General features: G+C 47.7%; 1 protein-coding gene across 3 annotated transcripts; it reads right to left on the bottom strand.

Annotated features, from left to right (window-relative positions):
- Nucleotides 1-2,243: 2,243 nt before the first annotated feature.
- LZTFL1 (leucine zipper transcription factor like 1) lies at nt 2,244-20,731 on the bottom strand. 3 transcript variants are annotated; one of them, XR_013996819.1, is made up of 11 exons: nt 20,580-20,728; nt 19,013-19,137; nt 17,155-17,349; nt 15,990-16,050; nt 14,588-14,659; nt 13,375-13,440; nt 13,216-13,293; nt 12,106-12,282; nt 11,106-11,209; nt 9,830-9,907; nt 2,244-2,978 (listed from the first exon to the last, which is right to left on the bottom strand). XR_013996819.1 is itself a non-coding variant. In XM_081106620.1 (10 exons), exons 1-10 carry the CDS (start codon nt 20,580-20,582, stop codon nt 9,889-9,891), a joined length of 900 nt encoding a protein of 299 aa, XP_080962746.1. In that variant the 5' UTR covers nt 20,583-20,731; the 3' UTR covers nt 9,469-9,888. The 3 variants fall into 3 exon arrangements, 2 of the variants coding, with proteins under 2 accessions (XP_080962746.1, XP_080962747.1); XM_081106620.1 differs by lacking the exon at nt 2,244-2,978 and having other exon boundaries at nt 9,469-9,907; nt 20,580-20,731; XM_081106621.1 differs by lacking the exon at nt 2,244-2,978 and having other exon boundaries at nt 9,469-9,907; nt 19,013-19,133; nt 20,580-20,682.
- Nucleotides 20,732-22,551: the final 1,820 nt, after the last annotated feature.

Below are 22,551 nucleotides of genomic sequence, written 5' to 3'. Positions count from 1 at the left end.
TTATGTACCTATAGTTGATTTTTTTTCTTCTATTGTATCTCCTATAAGGGTACAACCACAGATCATTTATCAGTTTTTCTAATGATGGACACTGTGATTATTTATGAGTTCAGGCGATTATGAAGAATGCTGCTAGGGACATTCTGGTACATGTGTCCTGGTGCACATATGCAATCATTTCTATGGTTAGAATTGCTGGAACATAGTGTGTGTGTATTTTCAACTTTGCTAGAGGATCCCTAAAGTGGTTATAACAATGCATGTATATGTATTAATATTCCCACACCAGCCTGAGAGTTCTAATTACTTAATATTGCATAGCCTGATGAAAGCAAAAAAAAAAAAAAAAAAAAAAGCTGTTAAAAATTCAAAACAAAAAGCAAATAGTAAGATAGGGAAAATAAGTTCAATATATCAGTAATTACAGCAAATATAAATGGATTAAATAGACCAGGTGAAAGGCAGAGACTATAAGACTGGAATAAAAAAATTCATCCAGTTACATGTCATTTATTAGAGACATATCAAACATAAGATCACAGAAAAACTTATAGTAAAATGATGAGAAGGATGTACCAGGAAAACGTTATCTAAAAGAAAGCCAAAAGGAGCTGTATAATACCAGACAAAATAGACTTTAAACTAAAAGTGTTATTAGTGATGAAAATGAATATTATCTATCAGTAGAAAGAATATTCTCAAAGTTGAATACAACTAATAAAATAGCTTCAAAAGACAAGGAGCAAATACTGATAGGACTAGACGAAGAAATGGACACATTTGCCATCATGATGATCTCTGTACTCCTATATCCATTATTGATAGACAAAAGCAGAGAATAACAGAACAAGAAATAAAAATAATATAGATTGTTACAATAAGAACCAAATGGAACTTCTAGAAATGAAAAATTCAATAACTGAAATTAAAAGTTCAGTGGATGGGTTTAAAGCTGGATTAGACACAACTGAGGAGAGATTCAATGAACTCAAAGATATGCCAGAAGAAATGTTTCTGGAACATCGCAGAGAGCAATAAAGAGACAAAAATATGAACACGCAAAGGTATATACATAAGATACGTAGGGCAATAAGGTCTCCTATATGCTTACCTAGAATTCTAGAAGAGAGGAAGTGGGACAGAGCGATATTTCAAGTACTAAGAGCTCAGCATTTCCCACCACAGATTCATGCAGCCCAATGAATCCTAAGTAGGATTTAAAGAGAGGAAAGAAATATACCTCGAGATACGTCATCATCATCATCGCGACGCTCCAGAACATCATGGTGAGCCCTCAATCCACGTCCAAGTTCTCACTGCAGAGGAGAGTTTAATTTGTGGGATTTTGAGACAATAAGGTAGAACTCGAATCTTGGACAGGTAGAACAGCAGGTAACTTAGGGAGAAGCGTGTACACACGCAACTGGGATGGACGGCAGATTGAAATAAACTCTCAAAACACAACCACTGACCCACCTGGCCCAGGAGAGCAGGTAAGGCCAGTTTCCCCTGAATTGGGTGGAGGGCTGGGGGGGAATCTGGGAATATTCCCCAAGGCCCCAGGGCAGGCACACCCAACGGTGGGAGGGGTGACCTCCCTGTGACCTGCCCGGCAGCACCAGATCTCACAAGAGCAGATAAGAGCTGACCAGCTGCTCCAGGCAGGACAGAAACAGCCCAGCCACACCCAGGGAGAGGCCGCCAGGGGAGAGGAGCCGGCTCCGGGTGCGAGTGGTTGGGAGCCTGCAGAGGCTCCTGAGCGGGGGACAGATGGGAGTAAGGGTGCTGCCACCTAGCAGAGGGTGCCCAGAACGGGGGAGGAAGGCCAGCCGAGGGCGAGTGCCCGGCTCTGCAGGGTCCTGGGGACAAGAGGGGCAGAACCATGTTGGGCAGAGGCATCTTAAGAAACACGTCCCACCCAGGCTGGTGCGGCTCAGTGGATAGAGCGCTGGCCTGCAGCCCAAAGGGTCCTGAGTTCGATTCTGGTCAAGGGCACGTACCTCGGTTGCAGGCTCTTCCCCAGCCTGGGCCCTGGTCGAGGTGCGTGCAGGAGGCAACCCATCGATGGATTTCTCTCACATCGATATTTCTCTCACATTGTCTTTCCCTCTCTTTTCCATTCTAAGAGCAATATGAGTTGAAATGTTCTAAGTTGGTGAGTAACTGCAGACTTTGTGAAAGTATGCCAAGTAAAAATGTCCAGGAGCTGTTCCCCTGATGTTTTTTTTTTTTTTTTTTTTTTTAAATCCTCACTGAGGATATGCTTTTATTTTAGAGAGAGGGTAAGGACGAGAGAGAGAGAAACACTGACCAGTTGCCTTCCATACTTGCCCCAATGGGAGATTGAACCTTTTGGTGCATGTGTCGATGCGCCAACCATCTGACTCACTTGGCCAGGGCTCCCAATGCTTTTGATAGCTCTCCAGGGTCCAATCAGGGTTCCTACATTGCATTTGGTTATGAAGAGAGGTGTTTTTAGGATAGTTTCCCCACTTTTTCACTTTTCCACCTTATTGCTGAAGAGATTAGGCTAATTGTTTAAATCGCAGAATGTCTAACATTTAGAATCTGATTATTTCATAAGGGGTCATTTAACACTGTCTTTCCTCCTCTAACTTGCAGAGAATGTACTCAATTTAGTTTTTATATGGAGTATATACGTATAACATTGTAACATTGCACATTCACTTAGGCAATGAACAGTGTTGCTGATGGACTTGGGGGAAAATGAGTGTATAACCTTTCAGAATTTACATCTTACATTTGCAAAATGGAGACAGTATCCCAAGCGATTCAGACTATGTGGCAAATCTAACAGGAGGCAGAGAGGCCCCCAGGATGGCATGGAACTACTGGCCAGGCCCACAGGCAAGGTGGCTGCACAGAATGGGGGCTGGTGCCCTGCTGGCTCGGACTGTTTCTGGCTCTGCTGTGAGATTATTAGAAAACAGATGGGACACAGATGACTTTAATGGCAGCTGTAAAAGTGAGAGAAAAGAAAATGAGAAGTCTAAGGCTTGAAAGCAAGATGATTTAACCTAAGATAACGCAGGCAAATGCTTAAATACGTTTGCATTGATGTATTCACCAGTACATATGCGTAACGACTCAGGTCTCCCTGAGACTTGGAGTGGCATTTAAGAAAAGAAAACAGACTGTGTTCTTTTGTTCATACGCCCGCTTCCGAAGGACAACTGTTTCCACAGAGCAAAGTGAAAGGATTTTCTGGAAACTGACACTTGTGTTGTCCAAAGGCACTAACTTGGGTAAACACCACCAGGAGGGCATCGCTCAGAAGGGCCCGAATGGAACACACAGGCATTTTTTTTTCCAGGTCAGAGAGAACAGATGCAGAAATGAGCTGACCTGGAAAACACTGTGGCCTCTCCCCACGACCACTCAGCTGATCCCCCGCCTTAGGCAGCCGCAGCCGCGTGCTTGAAAACCCTGGGCCGAGAGCAGCCACGAACCCTTCCGCACTTCTTGTTGGTGTTGGCTGAATTTATTTCTTCCCCTCACATGTTTTTGCTGGGAACAAGCAATTGAGATCAACTAGAAGGTAAAACCTGGTGGAGAACAGACGGAGCACTTTGAAAATATTTTCCAGGGTCAGCGTGTCCCTGGGGCCGCGTGGTCTCAATCAGCGACCCCCCAGGACGCTCCCCGTGTCCGGCTGTGCTGTTCTGAGCTGTTCTTTCCTTTCACAATGGGAGAGGAGCCCTAGGAATCCCACTCTGCCAGGAAACACACGGCTTCACTGCACAAGCTCGACACTTCAAATTAGATTGGACTTCTTCCATCTCTCGGTGCTGAACATGAGGTCCATGAACGAGCAGGGACCCACTAGGGAGCTGGCGAGGATGCGGATTCCCAGGCCCTCCCAGGCCCCTAGAGTCAGAACCTGGTTTTAACAAGACCCCCAGGGGTCTGCGGACACGCTGAAGTGTCGGGCTCGCTGGGCTCTCCATCCTGGCTGCACGTCAGGGTCAACCCAGCTGTTAAAACACGGATGCGGGGGCCTGGAGAACCACGTGTCTGCCAGTCTCTTGAAAGTTTGAGACGTTGCATGGCGGCTGGCGAGGCCACCTTTTCCCAGGAGAGGAAGGACCCTGCCACCAGCGCTCTGCATGTGTTTTATTAACGTCCACAGAGTGCCCCCCCCCCGCCCCCCGCCCGCCGTCCCATTGTCCCCAAAGCCCCAGTGAACGGTCCACTTCTGCTTTGCCACCTTTTCAATTTCTTCTCTAAAAATACATTGAGCCCACAGAAAAGAATCTTCAAGGTCGTTTTGTTGTATATGCAACACAAACTGCTTCCCATGACCTTGAGGAGCCCAGAGCCTGTCCCCTGCTTGCCCAGGTGCCACGCTGCCCGGGAAGAGCTCGAGAGCTCAGAGCGGCTCTGCCAGGCTGATGCCCGCCGGGTCACCTCATGCTGCTGAAAGGGTGCTTCCGACTTCGCGGGGCCCATTTCTAAACCCGCAGCCACCTCGAGCTACAGTGTCATGATCTGCCATGCATGTGTCAGTACCTTCTAGGGCACGGCATACAGCAAATACACGTGTGTGCAGCGTGACAAACGGTTACAATGTTGGTGCCCACGCAGCCACCACCCAAGTGAAGACGCCAAGTATCTTCACCCTGTCCTTCCCGTGTCTTCACACTGCCCCAACCCAGAGCTCACCGTGCCCCTAACTTTTATGCTGGCTGTTCCTTTCTTTATGGTATTTTTTTTAAAGTTCAAATGTTGTTGTTGTTTTTGTGGGTGCATAGTTCTCCCCTTTTCTTTATGTTTCAGTTTAGCTTCTACATCCCTCTTCGTAGCCCCACTTTTCCCTCCGAGAGTCCAGAGTTGTGCCCTCCCCCCTCCCCGGAAAAAGGAAGTCTGTTTTCAAACCTTCTCTGTGGCACCCAGGGTCCCTGCTGCTGTCACAGCCACAGCCAGCTCCCTCCCTCCCTGACCCCACGGCCACCCCTTTGTTTATGGCTTTACTCTGTCCACACCCTGAAAAACATAGCTTGCTTTTGCACCTTCTACAGGCAGAATCATAATGTCTGTCTTTTTTGCATTTTACTTTTAATGTCCAACTTGTGGGACAGGTCCACAGTGTGTGTAGCTGTAAAAATGTAATGCATTTTGGCTGCTGTGGACAGCCAATTTGATTGGCAGTCAATTTAGACCCCGGAGCAGGTCTAAAGACATATTTTTGAGTCCAAAAATATATGGCAAAAATGTACAGTCTAAGGAAGCAGAAAACATAAAATCAAGGCGACAGACAGCAGAGTCCTGAGAGCCTGACTGAGGATGCGCACCACACAGCACCGTGTACAGCCCAGTGTAGACAGCGGCCCAGCGTCTCCCTGCCACAGCCAGTCCCGGGCACCAATGGGCGGCCTCGGTCATGCAAGGAAACCTGTCTGGGTTAACGGCCGCTGTGCTGGGGATGCAGGTAGTTGCTCATTATCCTCACCACTCACCCTCCCGCAGTCTTTCCTTGAAGACTTGAAGAGGGCTTGACTCTGATAACGCATTGTTTTCACTTACGAAGCCAAGTCAACGCTGGTTAAAGAATGCGAAGGTTGCATTGAATATTAATCAGTTATTGATTCAGAAACACTATTGGTGGCGTTCAGCGGCTTTACAAGGAAGGAAAATTCCAGACCAATCACTCACAGGAATATTGAGGCGAAAATCGTAAATAATGTAACAGCTAATAGAACCCAGCAGGATATAAAAGGACAGTAGGTCATGGGGAGGGAAGGGGGCAGGACTGGGCAGATCCAACGAATGGCTCTCGACCCCGTGGGCAGTTAGGAAGGTAAGACACCCTTCAGGACAGCCCCCCACTGGGGGAAGGGCCGGGCTTTCTACTCCCCCACGGACTGCTGTTGGAGGCAGTCACTCTGAAGGGGACCCTTCAGTAGCTGGGGCCACAGTCCTTTATTCCTGAAGGGGATGACCAAGCACACAGCAGCAGCCAAGGCTGCTGGGTCCAATGGTAAGGAGACAAGGGGCTACTTCTAAATTCAGGCAGTTGATTACTGAGGCAGACAATCAAAGGCCGAGAGTAAGCCACCGGTGCCAGCTCCCTGGTCCTCCCCTCACACACCAGAAAGGACAGCACAGAAACACCAGGGGCGGGTGACGGCAGCATGAGCGTGGGAGGCCACGCTGCCGAGGGGCCGCGTCTAGACTGCACCCCGCAGCTTTACATCCCGCAGGTCTTTCTGAGCTCACCGGACTTCACCAGAAGCCTCCCGGGAAGACAAGCAGGCGGGTGGGAGATGGCCTCGGAGCAGGTCCCCCGGGCCTCCCTGCCTCAAAATCACAAGGCATTCTGCCAAGACAGAGGAGCTGTGGGTCCGCTCTTGCCTGCACGTGCCACCCACCAACTACAGCACCCACCAACAATGACCCAGTGGAGTACGTTTCAGCACCCTAAGGACAGTTTAACATTAGAAAATTAAGTGTTGTGACTCACAACATTAACAGAAAAAAAGAAAAAATGATATCATTATCTCCATAGATACAGAGAAGGCATTTAGCAAAATTCAACACCCATTCGCAATTTTTATAAATGCTCACAGCAAACTGGGAATGGAAAAGCACCTCCTTAATCTAATACAGAAGGTTGCAAACATTATCCTTTATTGGATAATAGTGAGGCAAGGATGCCTTCTCTTACCACTTCTGTTTAAGACTGCACTGGAGGTCATAGCCAGTGTAATAAGGCAAGAGAAATAAATCATTTTCCCGGAAACTGCAATTATCTGAAATCAACCTAACATTCTCTTACAAATCAATCTAAAATAGAGCTGCCAAGATGCCACAAAGTCTCTGCACTTCACTCACACAGGAGGAGTTTCTAAGCCTTCACTGAGGATGCACAGAATTCTAATAAGCTACTCTTTCCCAAGCCCATTAGAAATGGCAACAGAGATTGGCACATTGATCAAAACCAGAGGGTTAGCTGCCAGTCCGATAGGAAAGGACACGGGTGGATGTGTGCAAACCATAAAAATCAGATGCAACAGCTCAAAAAACACAGTGCTTGCAAACCACGTATTATAGGGGCAAAGATCTCTCCACACCTCAGTAGCTCTGGGGCCACTACAATACAGGTCACTGTTACAGGTGTCACTTGTAATAGTGTAGGAGCAACTTGGAGTCATCAGGAAAAGATAAAATCATGCTTATGACTCACCACTTAAGACAGGAAATTATGTCCCATAGTAAAGATTTTTCTAATGGCTGATTTTAAAGTTTTGATCATTTATATGGAGAGACCTTCATACTAGAAAATCAACTCACAGGTAATATCTAATTTTGGTCAACCTATCAAGGTTTTCCATGGCTTAACCTGTGCTTGCGCAGGGAGCAGACGTTCAGTTTCACACACATTTGGATTGAGCACCCACGACAGGCCTGAGTCACTAAGACGGGGTCTGGTCTGGGTTCTCAGTCCAGGGATACTCGTTTTCAGGGCTGTAACTACGTAAAGGCAGCTGCGGCCTGGCCATCTGAGCACAGGGGGCTGAAAAGGCTCAACAGGGTTTGTGATTTCTTTGAGCGTGAGTTCATCCTTTGGTTAGTATGGGCAGCATGTCAGAATGTCCACTGCATTTACTCTCCTGTCTTCCCAGTTCACCGTGGAACCACATGCTCACCCTAGCCTGCAGGTGGCCAGTAGGAGGCTCTTGGTGTCTCTGCCCCTGGGGGCCTCTCTTGGCCAGAGCTTGCACTTGCGCAGCCAGGCACAGGAAGTGCCGGAGGTAACATCACCCTGATAAATGAGGAGTTGGACCATGCTCTCGCCTCCTCACTCCGGAGAGGGACTAAGGGTGGCGGTCCACAGTGTCACCTACTGTGCTGACTTCCTTCCCTGCCTGTCTCCTGCCCCCATACAATCATAGTGCCTCCTGGAACACCCCAAATAATAAACTACTTGAACCAAAATCCTTGTCTCAGAGCCTGCTTTTAGAGGAGCCCAGTTAAGAGGTGATGCCAGAAGTGGCCCAAGAAAGCAGGCCCTCAGAACGAGACGCGGGATGCAGCCAGATGACAGCAGGACCTCGCTGCTGGTGGTAAGCCCGATGGTGAGAACTCTCACCTGGGATGGACTGGGATGAAGGAAGAGAGGGGCAGGTTCTGACTAGCCAACTGTCCCCTCAGGAGATGCTGTGACAACTCGAATGCCACATGGCGACATTTAAAGAGACCCCTACCACCTAACTGCAGAGAATAGAACCTGCTGAGAATCAGGCCCAGATGGGATCATTAGGGATCATTCCAAAGGGGACAAAATTCACACCCCTAGAAAGTCTCCTTTAAGCGAGGGCTCTGGGAAGGAACGAGACTCAGACATGAGTGAGCCCATTTGGGCAGATGCCCTCAAGAACCTTGACACCCCAAGTTCCCCTGAACCCTTGGGTCTAGCAGGTGGCTCTGACCCTGTGCTAGAGAAGGGCAGTCTCCCCCACCTGGCAATCATTCAAAAGCCTCTCTTGGGAGAAAAGACTGAAAGGATAACCTTTGTCTTCCCCAAGATCTGCCCACTTCCACTTGTTCCTCCTAAACCATGACATGGGTGAGCAGCAGCACGGCCGGTGTGGAGGAGCGGTGCCCTGCTGGGGCGGCCATGAGTCACTCCCAGGAGAGCTGCAGACCCTGGCTAGCTCATACGGGCTGGCGGGAACGGGCAAGCACGTGTGGGCGTGGATCGTGAGGATGTCGGCCCAGTGGGAGCGAGAACAGAAGGTGGCTGGGTTCACTGATGTGGGGGTTCTCTTCTGCTTTAGGATTTGGCACGTGGCAAGGGCACACGAGGCCAGTTCCAAGACACTGCTCAATGATGGCATCCCCCAAATGAGGCGGGTTCCACAACCGCCTTGCAGAGGGTCAGAAGGCCCGAGGGGTGGTGTGCGAGAACGGCTAGGACAGGAGGACCCAGCACGGGCAGGGGATACTCCCTTCACTGAAACACTAAGGGAGGTCACATGAGCTTTGCGGAGCTCAGTGGTGGCCATCCCGTTGTTCAGAGCAGACAATAGGAGATGCTGGGACATAACTGTGTGTGTAATTTGAAACTTATGAATTGTTTATTTCTGGAATTTTCCATTTAATATTTTCTGACTGAGGTTGACTGCCGGTAACGGAAACCATGGAAAGTGAAACCGTGGATAAGGGGGGACTATTGTCCCTTTATGTGGAGCCCAGACACTTTCTCAGCTGTGGAAGGACAGGGTGCACCTGGCCTCTCCATCAGTTTTCTTGGTAAGCTGGGCTGCAAAAAAGTCCGAACCTCCGTCGATAAACACAGCATGGAGGTGACCGCAGAAGTTACTAGTAAATTCTCTCGTTCACTGTTAATTTTCCTTATAATCGGTGAAAATGTTGCCTATAATACGTGGTATTTACATTTCCAATTAATTCATGTATTTCTTGATGATCAAATAGAGAAAATGAATTAGGTTTCATTTTAAAAAATAAGGTTTATTTGTAATGTCTTCAATAACTGTATCTGTATTTACCCTGGGAATGCACAGGTAGGGAGATTGCTCGCTTTTAACATTTGCTAAAAGGGGGTTCTCCTCAGAGGATTGCAAAGGTTGAGACCCTTCTTCCCGCTAAACATCTCTTTACGGCGAGGGACTCAGTGCACGTGAGCCAAGGCCCGGGAGCACTCCGCAGAGAGGGGTTTGGGACAACGGCCAGAGCCAGGCTGTCCTTAGGCAACTGAAAACAGGAACTCCAGTTTAAACAGCCGGAGCAAAGTTTAAACACTAGAAACGTAAAGAGGGAATACAACAAACTTCTCCAAAATACATGCCTGAGGTGAGAACAGCTGGTGTTCACGCTCCGGCAGCTTCCGGATGAGACCTTCAGCTTTTAATCTTCGGGTTCATATCTGGAAAGAGATACCTATTAACTTAAGAGCATAACATCATGATGCCCTCTTGTTGTCACTGTTACCAGATGAGCTGACGTGAAACATCTCCAGTGACTACAGCAGTGACACCGCATTTCTCACTTTAAGTCTACCAGCCCTGAGGCCCTGAGCCTCACTGTCCCCTATACCTGGGCTCCTGAGCATTAAAGAGAAAACACCAACATGATATAGAAAAATGTTAGCTACATGCAAACAAGTGGTTAGAATAAGATGGAACTTGCAGACATTGTAGAAAATAGATCTACCTTTCATCTACCTTTCATCTAGCGCCAATATTCCACCTTTGTGTGGAAATTACCTAAAAATCGGTACGGCTGAGGCAGAGTCAGGCATGCGGGGACTGGGAGGGGCTTCCTGCAGCAGGCAGAACGGACCGGCTAACTGCTAAGATGCCTTCAGACTCAAGCCTCTGTATCTGACAGTTAGATCCGTGATGGCAGAGTAGAAATTCAGTCATTATCTACATTCAGATCCACACCACTAGCTGGTATGGCTAAGCGAGTAAAGGGTTAATGAGCCCAGATTCACATCCTAGCTGTTCCCCTGGAACCCTGATAAAGATAATGTCAGCTGAGTTTGCAGACAAAACTGCTGATGACAAAAGTGGCCCTGATTAGTAGACTCCATCTGGACCAGGACTGTGAGCAAACTCCAAGTACGTGGTGGGCGCGGCCACGACTTGAGACCTCCCTCTGCACGGCGAGTTCCTGTAACTGCACTGTCCCTACTGGGGTCTCTGTGAGCATGGACTTCTCAGCCATGCTGGCCATGGCATCCATCTGCGTGAATCTCATTCTCTGCACCTAAATTGTCACCTGAGGGCACAGTACGACCAGGTCTTGGATGCTGCAAGGACACCGTGAAGGAGAAATGCCCAATGTTGCCCTGCCAGCTGGCTGTTTCCCACCCGAGATCCTGCTACCTGAATCCACTGCCAAGAGTAGCCTAGAGCAGTCGTGGGCTGGACCTAAAAGCCCGGTGGGCATTACAGACAAGGCCAGGCCAAAGCTCCTCTGCTGTCTCAGATGCAGGCTTCGGACTAAATGGTAGAGCAGTGCCCACCGGCTTGACCTCTCTGGACACAAGCTTAGGTTTAATGAAGAAAAGACATCGACCCAGCAGAGAGAAAAACCCAAGGCAGACGGGCACGACTTACTTTGCCAGTCTTTTCCTCAGGTCTTTGATCTGGTCATTCTTCTTGGTTAGAATCTCTTTCATGTTCCGGTAGGCTGCTGTTTGCTGGAATTTCTTCTCTAATTCCTGCACAGTGAAAAATGCCAGCTCACTATTAAGAAGTAGTTAAGGAAGGAATGAACAAATCTGATGAAAGTGTATATTTTTTGCTCTAATTTTACCAATATTCTGCTTATATTATTTTCGGATTTCTTTAAAAAACATACTCATATAAAATTAAGAATATCCAAACTTTAAAAATATTCTTTCAAATGACAAGCCAACAAAACAGTAATGTCTCTCCAAACATAATGTTAGCAAATCACTCAAGCATGCTATGCCCTAGACCAGGGGTCCTCAAACTACGGCCCGCGGGCCACATGCAAATACAAATATTGTATTTGTTCCCATTTTGTTTTTTTACTTCAAAATAAGATATGTGCAGTGTGTATAGGAATTTGTTCATAGTTTTTTTTTTAAACTATAGTCTGGCCCTCCAACGGTCTGCGGGACAGTGAACTGGCCCCCTGTTTAAAAAGTTTGAGGACCCCTGCCCTAGACATGGGAAAGGTATTTGAAACAGTAATTTCAGACGAAACAAGCACGATCTTTTTCCAAATCCCAAAGTAGAGTCATATTTCAGGATTTTTAAATTACTTAAACTTTTGCTCCCAAATTCTTACAAATTAAAGGTATAGAATCCTTAAAAAAAAGTCACCCATCCCTCTGACAGGCTGTAGGAGTGACTGGCAGGAAGGGCAAGTGGAATATTCGACCACATGACAGAAGAAGTGGAGATTTTTATTATCACAGATATTTTAGGGCCAAAGATGGAAGAATTTCAGTGCCCAGAAATGACAATCTTTAGAACACATACTGGTCAGCACCTGGAGGAAAATGTGAATGTGCAGCTGTCCAGCGCTCGCCCAGTACTTTCCCTCTGGGGCACCCACCCCCCATGGACATTCACAGACAAACCGGACCTTTTCAGCCATGCTCAGCTGCTCCTGAACCCTGAGCAGGTCGTGCTTGGCCGTCGCTAGACTCTCCTCCAGACACTTCTGGTTTTCTGTCTTGTCGCTGAGTGTCTTCTGAAACTCACTCTTTAAAGCGGCAACTGTGTCTTCCAGGTCACTCAGGTCTTGGGCCTTTATAAAATCCTATGAAAATACACATGTGAGCGTAAGTCATGCTGACGCCCTAAACAGTGATTCACCTTCACAGGAGGTGAAGGCAGGTGGTGTGCGGGTGCAAGCCAGTCTCCCTCCCCAGCCGGTACCCTGGCTCCCAGCGCTGCCAGCCCCCGCTCCCTCGTTCACCCTCAGCCCTCAGTGCACGGTGTCCTGCACATGGCAGAGAGCAGGCTCGCTGACTTCCAAACACGTAAAACATGACCTACGAACTGCGGGGATTCCGAAGAGGAGCAGGACAGAGGTGAGATTCTACATGTGACAGGGTTGTGCGCCTCAGTGCTGGGATGGCAAACAGGTTTTATTTTGAAGTTTAAAAAATCCTGGTGAAGAAGTTTAAATGATACACATGGAAAAATAATAAAATTATTTATGACCCGCCTGTGTGGCTCAGTGGATTGAGCATCAACCCATGAATCAAGAGGTCACTAGTTCGATTCCCAGTCAGGGCATATGCCTGGGTTGCGGGCTCAATCCACAGTGTGGGGCATGCAGGAGGTAGCCAGTCAATGATTCATTGATGTTTCTATCTCTCTCTCCCTCTCCCTTCCTCTCTGAAATCAACAAAAATATATATTTAAAGCTATATATATATATATGTATATATATATATATATATATGTATATATATATATATATACACACACACACACACACACACATATATATATATATATCTTGTATGCTAACGAGCTCTCGGGACAGGTGAGCTGTGTATGTGTCTTTGGCCCTGGAGGGCAGAGTGATGGGTGCCATTCTCACTGGCTTTTCCTGGACCAGGAGGTCCCCGTGCAGCACAACAGCAGTGGGGGAGGGAGGGTGATGGTGGGGAGGAACAGTAATGAGGACTTAATGTTCAGTTCATCACTCTGTTTAGCCATCGTGAGAGCTGCCTTAGTTCACCTTCTGGTTGCCTTGGTCCAGCCGTAAGTCACGCAGCGCCCTCTCCAGCTCTGACTTCTCGTCCAGCGCGTTCATAGCCTGCAGTCAAGTTTGAACACAACACGGTCAGGATGAGCCTGTAAGTAACTCCCAGGGTTCGTTAGCGTGATTCTCAGGTACCTGCATTTCGATGGTCTTCAGCCTGGACTTCAGTTTCTCATTCTCTTCTTGAAGCCTTAAAATTTCCTTTGTGAGTAAATTAAAGTTGTGTTATTTCAGCCAAAGAATTTTTAATAGTTGACATTACTTGTTTCATTTTAAAATAGATAATAGAAACCTGCAGGCCCTGGTTATGAGTAACATCCCATTTTCCCCAGCGCATTGGCCGCGGCACCTGGAGTCTCCGTTGACTCTGAGACTCCTAGCTGCTTCTCTCACGTCTCAGACTCTCTCAGCCTCCCCCTCGGCCTTTGCCTAGCCCCTCCCTGCCATCTGTCACCCGCCTGATCCTGCGACTCCCGTCTATCCTCGGCCTACCCTGCACCGCTGCACCAGAGTGCGGCCGGCCCCATTCTGCTGACCACCTAGCCTGTCTTTCCTCTTCAGCCTGCCTGCCCCAAGTCTGTCCTCCTCTGACACTCACCCCTGCGTCTTTGCTGCCGCCCGGTGGCACCTGTGGCAACAACTAGCATTTCCCTCTCTGCTTCCAGAATCCCCGTTACCCCTTCCCACGAGACTGGGAGGTGTTTGAGGGTAAAAGGCCAGGTATTGGACTGCCTTTTGTCGAACAAGATCTAGCATAATGTTGACAATACAGGAATCATGAAAAATATTTATTTGTATATTGGTAATTAATTTTTATAAACCTCTCAGTACTAGTAAAATTCCCTTTATTGTTAGCACAGATTATAAATTTCAAATGCCCATCAATAAATGATGTCCAAAATGCCATGCTCTTCACTCCCCCATGAGCAAGTGCAACGAGCGCGGCTCAGTGGGGACGTACAGCACAGCGCAGGAACACGTTCACTGGTACTGGAATAACCGTGAGGCCAGGCGAGCACTAGAATTGTCGGGGGAATCACTCTGTATAGTACATAAATGCCTAACCACTATGCTGTACCCCTGAAACTAATATAAAATTATATTGAATGTCAACTGTAATTGAAAAACTTTTTTTTTTTAAAGAGCTGCTTCAGACTTGCTAGAGAAAGTAAGTATGCCCTCTTCCGGCCCACTGGTACCATTAAGTAAAACAACAACAGACTAATTCTCTCTGTGGACCAAACCCTGACCCAGCCTCCTCCTCCTCAGGGTCTCCACTCTAGAGCTGTGCAGGCAAGGAGAGGATGGAATGGAGGATCTGCGCCCCCCACAATGATGGCAACATTACCTTGTTCAGGAGCTCTGCTGTTCCTCCCTCGTTAAGTGGAGCAAGTTTTGGCTTTATGATGTCTATGATGGGCTGAAATGAAATACAGGAACCGAACTGAAACCAGCACGGAATGTATCGCGTGATCATGGAGCGCTTGCACTTTCTAAATGGAGATGCTGTGTAGGCACATCCACGGGGAAGTCAGCTCCTTGGGCGAGGGGAATCGCGTGGGTTTGGTTCCCAGGGCCCCATACAAATGGGAGACAAACATGAAACCCATCCTCCCATATCTTTTGTAAAAAATACAGATGGAAGGAAAGGAGGGAAGGTGCTTAAAGCCACAGCAGGTACAAACCCTGGCATCTCACGACTGGGATTGAAAATGACCCAAAATGACCCTTTCATTTAACCTGTGGTAGCGGAAACAGATTTCGGCATGAACCCAGATGCTGGGAAAAACTGTAATACTGATGAGGACTTAGGCAACTACACTGCAGATGAAGAATTACTTGGCACTGTAGCAATGTGTACAAAAAACAAAAGAATCCATTCCCTCTGACCCAGAAATGTCTTAGGCAGAAATGTGTTCCACAGGAATACCTGGGAAACTGTTTGTATGTGTATATTCACGGGTTCCTCTCAGCAGCATTTTGGGGGTTTTTATGGGGCAACAAGTAGTCATTGCAAATGACGAGGATTAAAAAGAGAAGTATGCCATAACCGGTTTGGCTCAGTGGATAGAGTGTCAGCCTGCGGACTCAAGGGTCCCAGGTTCGATTCCGGTCAAGGGCATGTACTTTGGCTGCGGGCACATCCCCAGTAGGGAGGGTGCAGGAGGCAGCTGATCGATGTTCTCTCTCATTGACGTTTCTAATTCTCTCTCTCTCTCTCTCCCGTCCTCTCTGTAAAAAAACCAATAATATATATATATATATATTTTTTTTTTTTTATTTATTTATTTATTTATTTATTTATTTATTTATTTATTTTTTTCTTAAGAGAGAAGTAGCTCCTGTTAGTATGATCTCCACATGACAGACGAGGAAAACGAGGCTCAGCCATTTCTGGTAAATTGCTCAAGGTCACGCAGCTCTAGCGTGACAGAGCCAGGATGTGCGCACAGGTGGGCGGACATGCCTGTGCTCTGCATCATGGGAGCGGAGAGTTTATATGGCAGGAGTCAGGTGGACGGCAGGGAGTGTGTGTGTTGTGTGAGAAATAGTGGACACAAACAGGCTTTCACAGTTATTTATAAAACTTTTCTTCTTTTGCCTGAAAGTCTGAGACAGTTTTTCAATCCTGCTCTTAAATCGAAAGTTTTACCTTGAGGGCTCTCACTTTCACCTCTGAGTGCCCGGAGTAACTTGGGGACTTTAAATACTGGCTATTAAGGCACAGACTTAAAATGACCAAAAATTACCTTTTTAGTGGAAGATGTAAATTCTGCCTTTTCAAATTCTGCAACTTGTTCTAGTAATTCCCTAGATGATAAAAAAGAAAATATGAAAAACATTTATTTACAGTGAATTTATAATAAAATCACACACATAATACAATCGCCGGAACCAACCTCCCACGTGCTGGGAAGAGAGCCAGAAGCACACCTCCCCACGTCAGGGTAATCTCTAGTTACCAACGGTCACCGTCCGAGCACAAGGCCTCGGCCCTGAGTCAGCCACAGCACCTAGGACTTGCCACCCACTGAGTGTGCCCTGTTAACCGCTAGAACTACAACGTTAGACAAATATGTCTGAAATTTGTAGGCAACTCTATTTCTGCGGTGCTATCGGGAGCTTATCCTATAATATGCATCATTAGCTCGTAGATGCTCAAGAAAGACAAACTGATTTTCATAGAGGAACCTCACAAAGATGGGGTTACAGTAGCGCGAGCCACCTGGGAAAGTCGATACAGTCCCAGAGAGACAGTGGTTCGGGAGCCGCCTGCCTGCTTCCTCTCCTTCGTAAAGAGAGTGAGCGCCGACGCTGCGAGCGCCTCGGCGGGAAGCAGTCACTGCCCGTCCAAGCCCCTTCCCAGCCAGCTTCTCGTTTACTCGCCAGTAGCCTACTCATGGTTTCCTCCCCTACCGCAGGCCCCACCGTGTGGTCCACACTCTCCACGTGGCCCACCAGCTGCAGCTGCGCTTAGGTCACAGCCCCAGGGTCAGAGGTCAGTCTTTCCTGATTTCTGCATGACTTCTTAGGATGTTTCAAGCTTGCTGATTTTTAAAAAATTAATGAGCTCTTTGATGATGTTTGGATTATAAACATTTTTTTACATTTCTTATTTAAAAGATAGGTCTAGTTGACCTACCTCTAAAGGTTTATTGTAATGCTGATCAGGCTGCCAAATACACTGTAAGGCATAGTTAGCAACAGCCTAAAAGGCAATTTCACCCGTTTCTAAAGCCCAGGAACAGCAGCAGCAGAGAATTTTGAAGAGGACGTCAAGTGACACCCAAGACCCATGATTTGCCACTGCCCAGCCTGAATTTTCTTGCGCACCTGCCCCAAGAAGACATTCACTAACTTTTAAGAACATGCTTGGGCTGCTATTGTCATAATTGCAGGTATAAATTTTATTACCTGTTTTCAAGCTCAGAGATATCTGTTTGCAGCTTGAGGTACCACTTCTCAGCTTGCGAGAAAAGCTGCCGCAGGAGTAACACATTGGTGTAAGCCGTGTTGATGAGCTCCGACTCCACCTCGCTGTGAACCACAGCCTGCAAGCCGCTCAGAACCTCGGAGACTTCATCTATGGTGAAGGTCTCGTCCACCAGCCTGCAATGCGACAACCCAAACTTCCGCATGAACAACAAAAACCATTTACACAATAAAAAAAACCTGCACTGTGACATGGAGGGGATGACAGGTTATTGTGACAATCTCTCTGGGAGCCTTCCCCTTTATTAATAAAGCAGATTAAAAATAACTTAAGCTGCATTAAATTTTGATGTCTATTTAAGCGATTAAATTGTGGCTCATTCTTCAAATGTGGCCATCCTTTAATACAAGTACATGCTCGGAGACATTCCCCCAAATTATTTACTTTTTTCTTTAATTTTTCAGTTTAAAAATCTTTTTATTCTTCACTGAAATTCATCTTGTCACAGTTAGTAATTTCAAAAGTCACCTGGAAGAAGTAATTTCTTATAAGTATTCTCTCTCTACCACAACCAGCACAGCTACAGAGCGGATGACGAGTCCTGAGTAGGGCCGACAGGGGATTGAGAGAAAGAGACAGACACAGAGACAGTAGGGAAAGCTGGGACTGGGTGGGACAGCTGCCCTCTGATGGAGAGACAGTGACCCAGAACTGGTGCAGCGCGTTTATTATATACACTGTTTATTATACAGCATGATTCTAGGAAGTTTTACTAGAGTTTAAAGCAAAGGGAATTATGTGAAATCATGGTTAAGGATCAAGCGGCAATTCTTCATTCTTGTGGCTTCTTTGTAATTGTCACTCCTGGCTGAGCCCGGATAATTGCGTTCGTTCCTTGCGCCTGGCTGAACTTAAATAATGAAACCCACCTCCTGGTGCTTGAGTTAAGGGTCAGGCTGACAACACACCTGCATCTGGCACAGTGTGTTTCCAGGACGTGGTTCTGCCAACGTGACTGGACTCAGTCGACAACCAGCTCATGTGCCTTCCCAGGTGCTCTCTACAATTTCTCTTTTCTTTCTATTATTTACCTAGCATTTCAATAATTGTAGGAACTATTCACATGGTAGTAAATGCCTATGAGAAAATCAATGATAATTATATGTTGCTTCTCCTACCATTCTTGAGACTTGAAAATAAAACAAAAAAAATCTAACTTCTCTCAGTTAAAACTCCATGGACCACTGACTACTCCATAAAAGTGAACATCATCATCTTCATCAACAATAGCATTAAAAATCCGCCCTAACCCATCTGGCTCAGTGGATAGCGTATCGGCCTGTGGACTGAAGGGTCCCAGGTTCGATTCCAGTCCAGGGCATGTACCTTGGTTGCGGGCACATCCCCAGTAGGGGGTGTGCAGGAGGCAGCTGATCGATGTTTCTCTCTCATCGATGTTTCTAACTCTCTATCCCTCTTCCTTCCTCTCTGTAAAAATTCAATAAAACACATTAAAAAAAATTCATCTCCCATAGACAGTGTTTGAGATAGGAGGGAATTTTGGGGCCAACTTCTTCAATCCCCTCACTCTGCAGATGGAAACACAGACACAGGAGGCAGAGGTGACATGCCCATGGTCCCATTGCAACCCCTTATTCGTGCAGGTTTGAGAACAGACTGCTCCCACCACGATTTAATTTGAGTCTCACACACCCATGTGGCTATGTAGCTGCTCTCAGTGGTAACGGACCACGATAATCCTGGCAGTGGCTTGCATGGCCTCCGCCACAGCCTCCCCCACATTGGCTCCCAGAAGGACCCGTGTTCCCACTGGGATACCTGCTCTCCTTGAGGTCTTGGAAGCAGGAATCTACAGTTTTGAGTCTCAAGCCTCTTTTTGAACGAGCAAAACGCATATAATTAATAACTTCGTTTTGATGGTGCTCATTTAGGCCCAACTCTGCCTGAAAGAGAGAGAAGTAATTTGTTAGTCTTGAAACTGTAACAAAGGAACCAACAATGAAAACACAGGCCATCTTGTGGTGGAGACGCCAGATGGCCATTAAATCCTGTTCCCTTCTTCCCAGGTGCATGGCTGTCCAACCAGGGGACACTTCCCAGCCCTCCTTGCAGTCAGGGGTGACCACAGCCTACTTCTCAGTAATGGATGTCAGAAGAGAAGAGGGCTACTTCCAAAGCCTGGGCCTGAAGATGGGGGTGTGGGGGGAAGGGCTTTGCCACACCCCATTTCTCTGACCCTTGGAGGAGGCGGTGATTAGCCTGAACCTGCAGACAGCAACCATGTCCTGGGGCAGTGATGGCGAACCTATGACACGCATGTCAGAGGTGACACGCAAACTCATTTTTTTGGTTGATTTTTCTTTGTTAAATGGCATTTAAATATATACAATAAATATCAAAAATATAAATCTTTGTTTTACTCTGGTTACAAATATAAAAAAATTTCTATATGTGACACGGCACCAGAGTTAAGTTAGGGTTTTTCAAAATGCTGACACGCCGAGCTCAAAAGGTTCGCCATCACCGCCCTAGGGGCTGGGGGAGCAGCAAGATGGAAGGAACCTGTACCTTTAAATGACTTCATGGAGCAGCACTGACCCACTCACCTGAGATGAGCAGAGATGGCTGTTAAGCGAGAGACGGAACTAACCTCTGTATTCTTTAAGCCATTGTTTTCTAGATCTCTATTACAGCAACTCAACTTTACTTCCTCTACTACAGCTTTATGCCTTAGATTTGGTTTTGACATAGCCATTAGCTGGTCTTGATTTTAAACCAGATGACAGCTTGACAACTATGAGCTTAAGATTACTGAAATGCTTTTTCATTTTACAGCTACACTGTTTTCGCATACAGGAAAACGGGGCCTCTTTTCAACAGGTCAAAACGAAAAGAAATGTCACCCAAGTTCCCTCGGCTGTAAAATGGGAGGCTTGGACTCTTAAAGTCATTCTCACATCAGAAAGCTGGATTCAACCACGTTCTCCCTCCTCGGCTCCTCGACACATAATTGTTTATGCTGTCAAAGGGTGTGTGTGCGCGTAAAAACTTGGGGAGTTTCTGGAAGCGGGTGAGAATCCTGCCGGCAGCGAGCCCCGCCAGCTCTCCTCGCCGTCCGCCTGCGCGGTGGGACCTGGCGAGGAGCAACGCACGCCACGCGGCAGAGCGAGGCCGCCTGGCAGGGCTCCTTCAGCCAGGACCAGCCCGGACGGGCTACGGCCGAGGCACCTGCGCCCCGCACCCGGCGCGGCCTCCCCTCCTCAAGGAGGCCCAGAAGCGGGCTCAAACCCGCCGCAGGCCACGCCAACACTGCGAGGCCCCGCTCCGCGTCTCCGGCCCCGGCCACTGCCCACTCCCGGCGCGGTGCCGGCGGGCCGCTACTCACCATGGCGGCGGCCGGAGTGAGCGGCCTGGAGGAGCGGGAGAGGCCAGCCGCAGCCCCGCCAAACCCGGGACCACCAAGGAGGTTGGACCGCAGCGGCCGCGGAGGGCGGGCGGGCTGTTTAGAAGCCTCTGGTTGCTAATGGCAACGGAGGCACGTGATCCCGGAGTTAGAAACTTTTAGTGGTTTTTAAGATCACGTGACAGGAAGTTCCCTGTGACTGGCCGACCTCCGCATGCGCATTGGTTCCCAGAGACGGAAGTCCCACCTTTTCGTACCACGCTGTTTGCGGGCCGGCCGCTGTTACCAAGGTAACAGGAGGGGCGGGGCTGCTTGGGGCCTCCAAGCTCGAGCCTGGAATCTGATGCTGCGCAGGGCTGGCCCCTTACGGCTCTCAGCCTGGCGACCCCGAGGGCCGTGGCCACCCGACGGACTCTCGACCTTTCTACGGTTTCCCAGGGCGTCGTCGGGCGCCCCCCCCCCCCCAGACTTTCTCTTCTCTCCAGGAGTTCCTACTTGGCTGAGATGGGCCGACAGCACCAGCGGGTGCCAGGCTCCTGCACCTTAGAGCTGTGAACGACCCTCTCCACCCCGCCCACTTTTTCTTTTATATTCCCGGTTTTAAAAAATATCTCGAATAAAACACGCTTTTTCCTTAAATAAAAACACACACAACGCTAACGAAGTTGTTGAAAGAGCAGCGAATTTCAGACGATTATGCCTAAAATCACCCGGCAAGCTTGTTGAAAGAAGGCTTCCGCGGCCTCACCCCCAGCCAGTCTAAGGCATCGTGTGGCCGGGGTCCTTTCCGACTCCCCAGGAGCGGCCCGGCCCCCTCTTCAACTAACGCGGTCCTCGGAGAGCAAACGTACTGCAGATACCACGAGGCTGGGGCTGGGCGGGTGAAGGCCATTGAGTGGGCATTTCTGTGGGCTCTGAAGGCAGAATTGTGAGCCAGATGCAGTCACGGGGGAGGCAGTGAGTAAGCTGGGAAGTGAGCTCAACACACGGACAGAATCAGGAGCACAGAGAGGGGAGCTTTCTGAGATCCGGGGGCCTGAAACTGGAGGAGAGGTGTTTGGCATTAGCCCTGACTCGTGAATAGATACAGTAACGTAGGTAATGCCTTTCCGGTTTATGTTGATGTTGGCCACTCCACAGTGTGGCTTAAAATGGATCACAACGGGGACCTAAAAGTCTAGAAAGGATTTTAGAGATCTGGTTCCCCCTGTTTACCTCATGGAAGAAGGGACCCAGAGCCAAAGTCACATGTCCAAGACCTCAGAGGGTTGGGTGGGGACATCTGAGGTTTGAGTTTGGGATGAAACTAATATAAATATGTTTTCAAGAGCAAAACCAGAAAGCAGATGTGAACTATTCTGGGACGGTGGGTGTTAATTATATTCTGGTATCAAGAATTTCATTTTTCTTTTCATTTCCTGCCCGACTTCACTTTGGCCTCCCAGTGGCTTCTGGGCAGAATCTCTGGCTCCCTGCAAGGTCCGAAAGGGTAGGTTCTGAATCCCCCACTCCATCAGCACCCCTCCCAGCTCAGAGAAATGTCTGCTCTACTATGCACTTCTCTTCTCACATTTCTGTTCAGTGAGTGAGTGCTGAATTTGGTAATAATAGTTGCCATTATTTAGTGCCTATTATGGGCTAGAGATAGTCCATTCCAATAGTTGATCCTCACTGTCTTCTGTTCTTTCTAACTACAATAGATATTCATTGAATTCACATAGAAGGTGACTTGAATAGAAGGTCCCAGGTGTGGATCCAAGGCAAAGAAAGAATTTCATAAACACTTTTATGACATTTAAGAAAATAGAGTTGTTTGTCAAAAAAAGAGTAGTTTGTATTCAAAGGAAACAAGTGTATTTTCTTAACATGCAAACTCCTGTGCTTGCTAAGTGTTATTAATGTAGGGGGACTAAAGCAGTGGCCACATATTTTATTTGTGAGTATATTCATGGCT

This window comes from Myotis nattereri (assembly GCF_964212035.1).
Source record: "Myotis nattereri genome assembly, chromosome: 14".
Classification (NCBI taxonomy): Eukaryota; Metazoa; Chordata; class Mammalia; order Chiroptera; family Vespertilionidae; genus Myotis; species Myotis nattereri.
Note: the sequence above shows the minus strand (reverse complement) of the source record. Positions and strands in the feature narration are given on the sequence as shown.

Coding starts and splice junctions, on each gene's coding strand:
- LZTFL1 (XM_081106620.1), bottom strand. Junction 13,441..14,587: donor CAGCAGAGCTCCTGAACAAG/GTAATGTTGCCA, acceptor TTACTCACAAAG/GAAATTTTAAGGCTTCAAGA. Junction 11,210..12,105: donor AGCTGAGCATGGCTGAAAAG/GTCCGGTTTGTC, acceptor TTCACTGTGCAG/GAATTAGAGAAGAAATTCCA.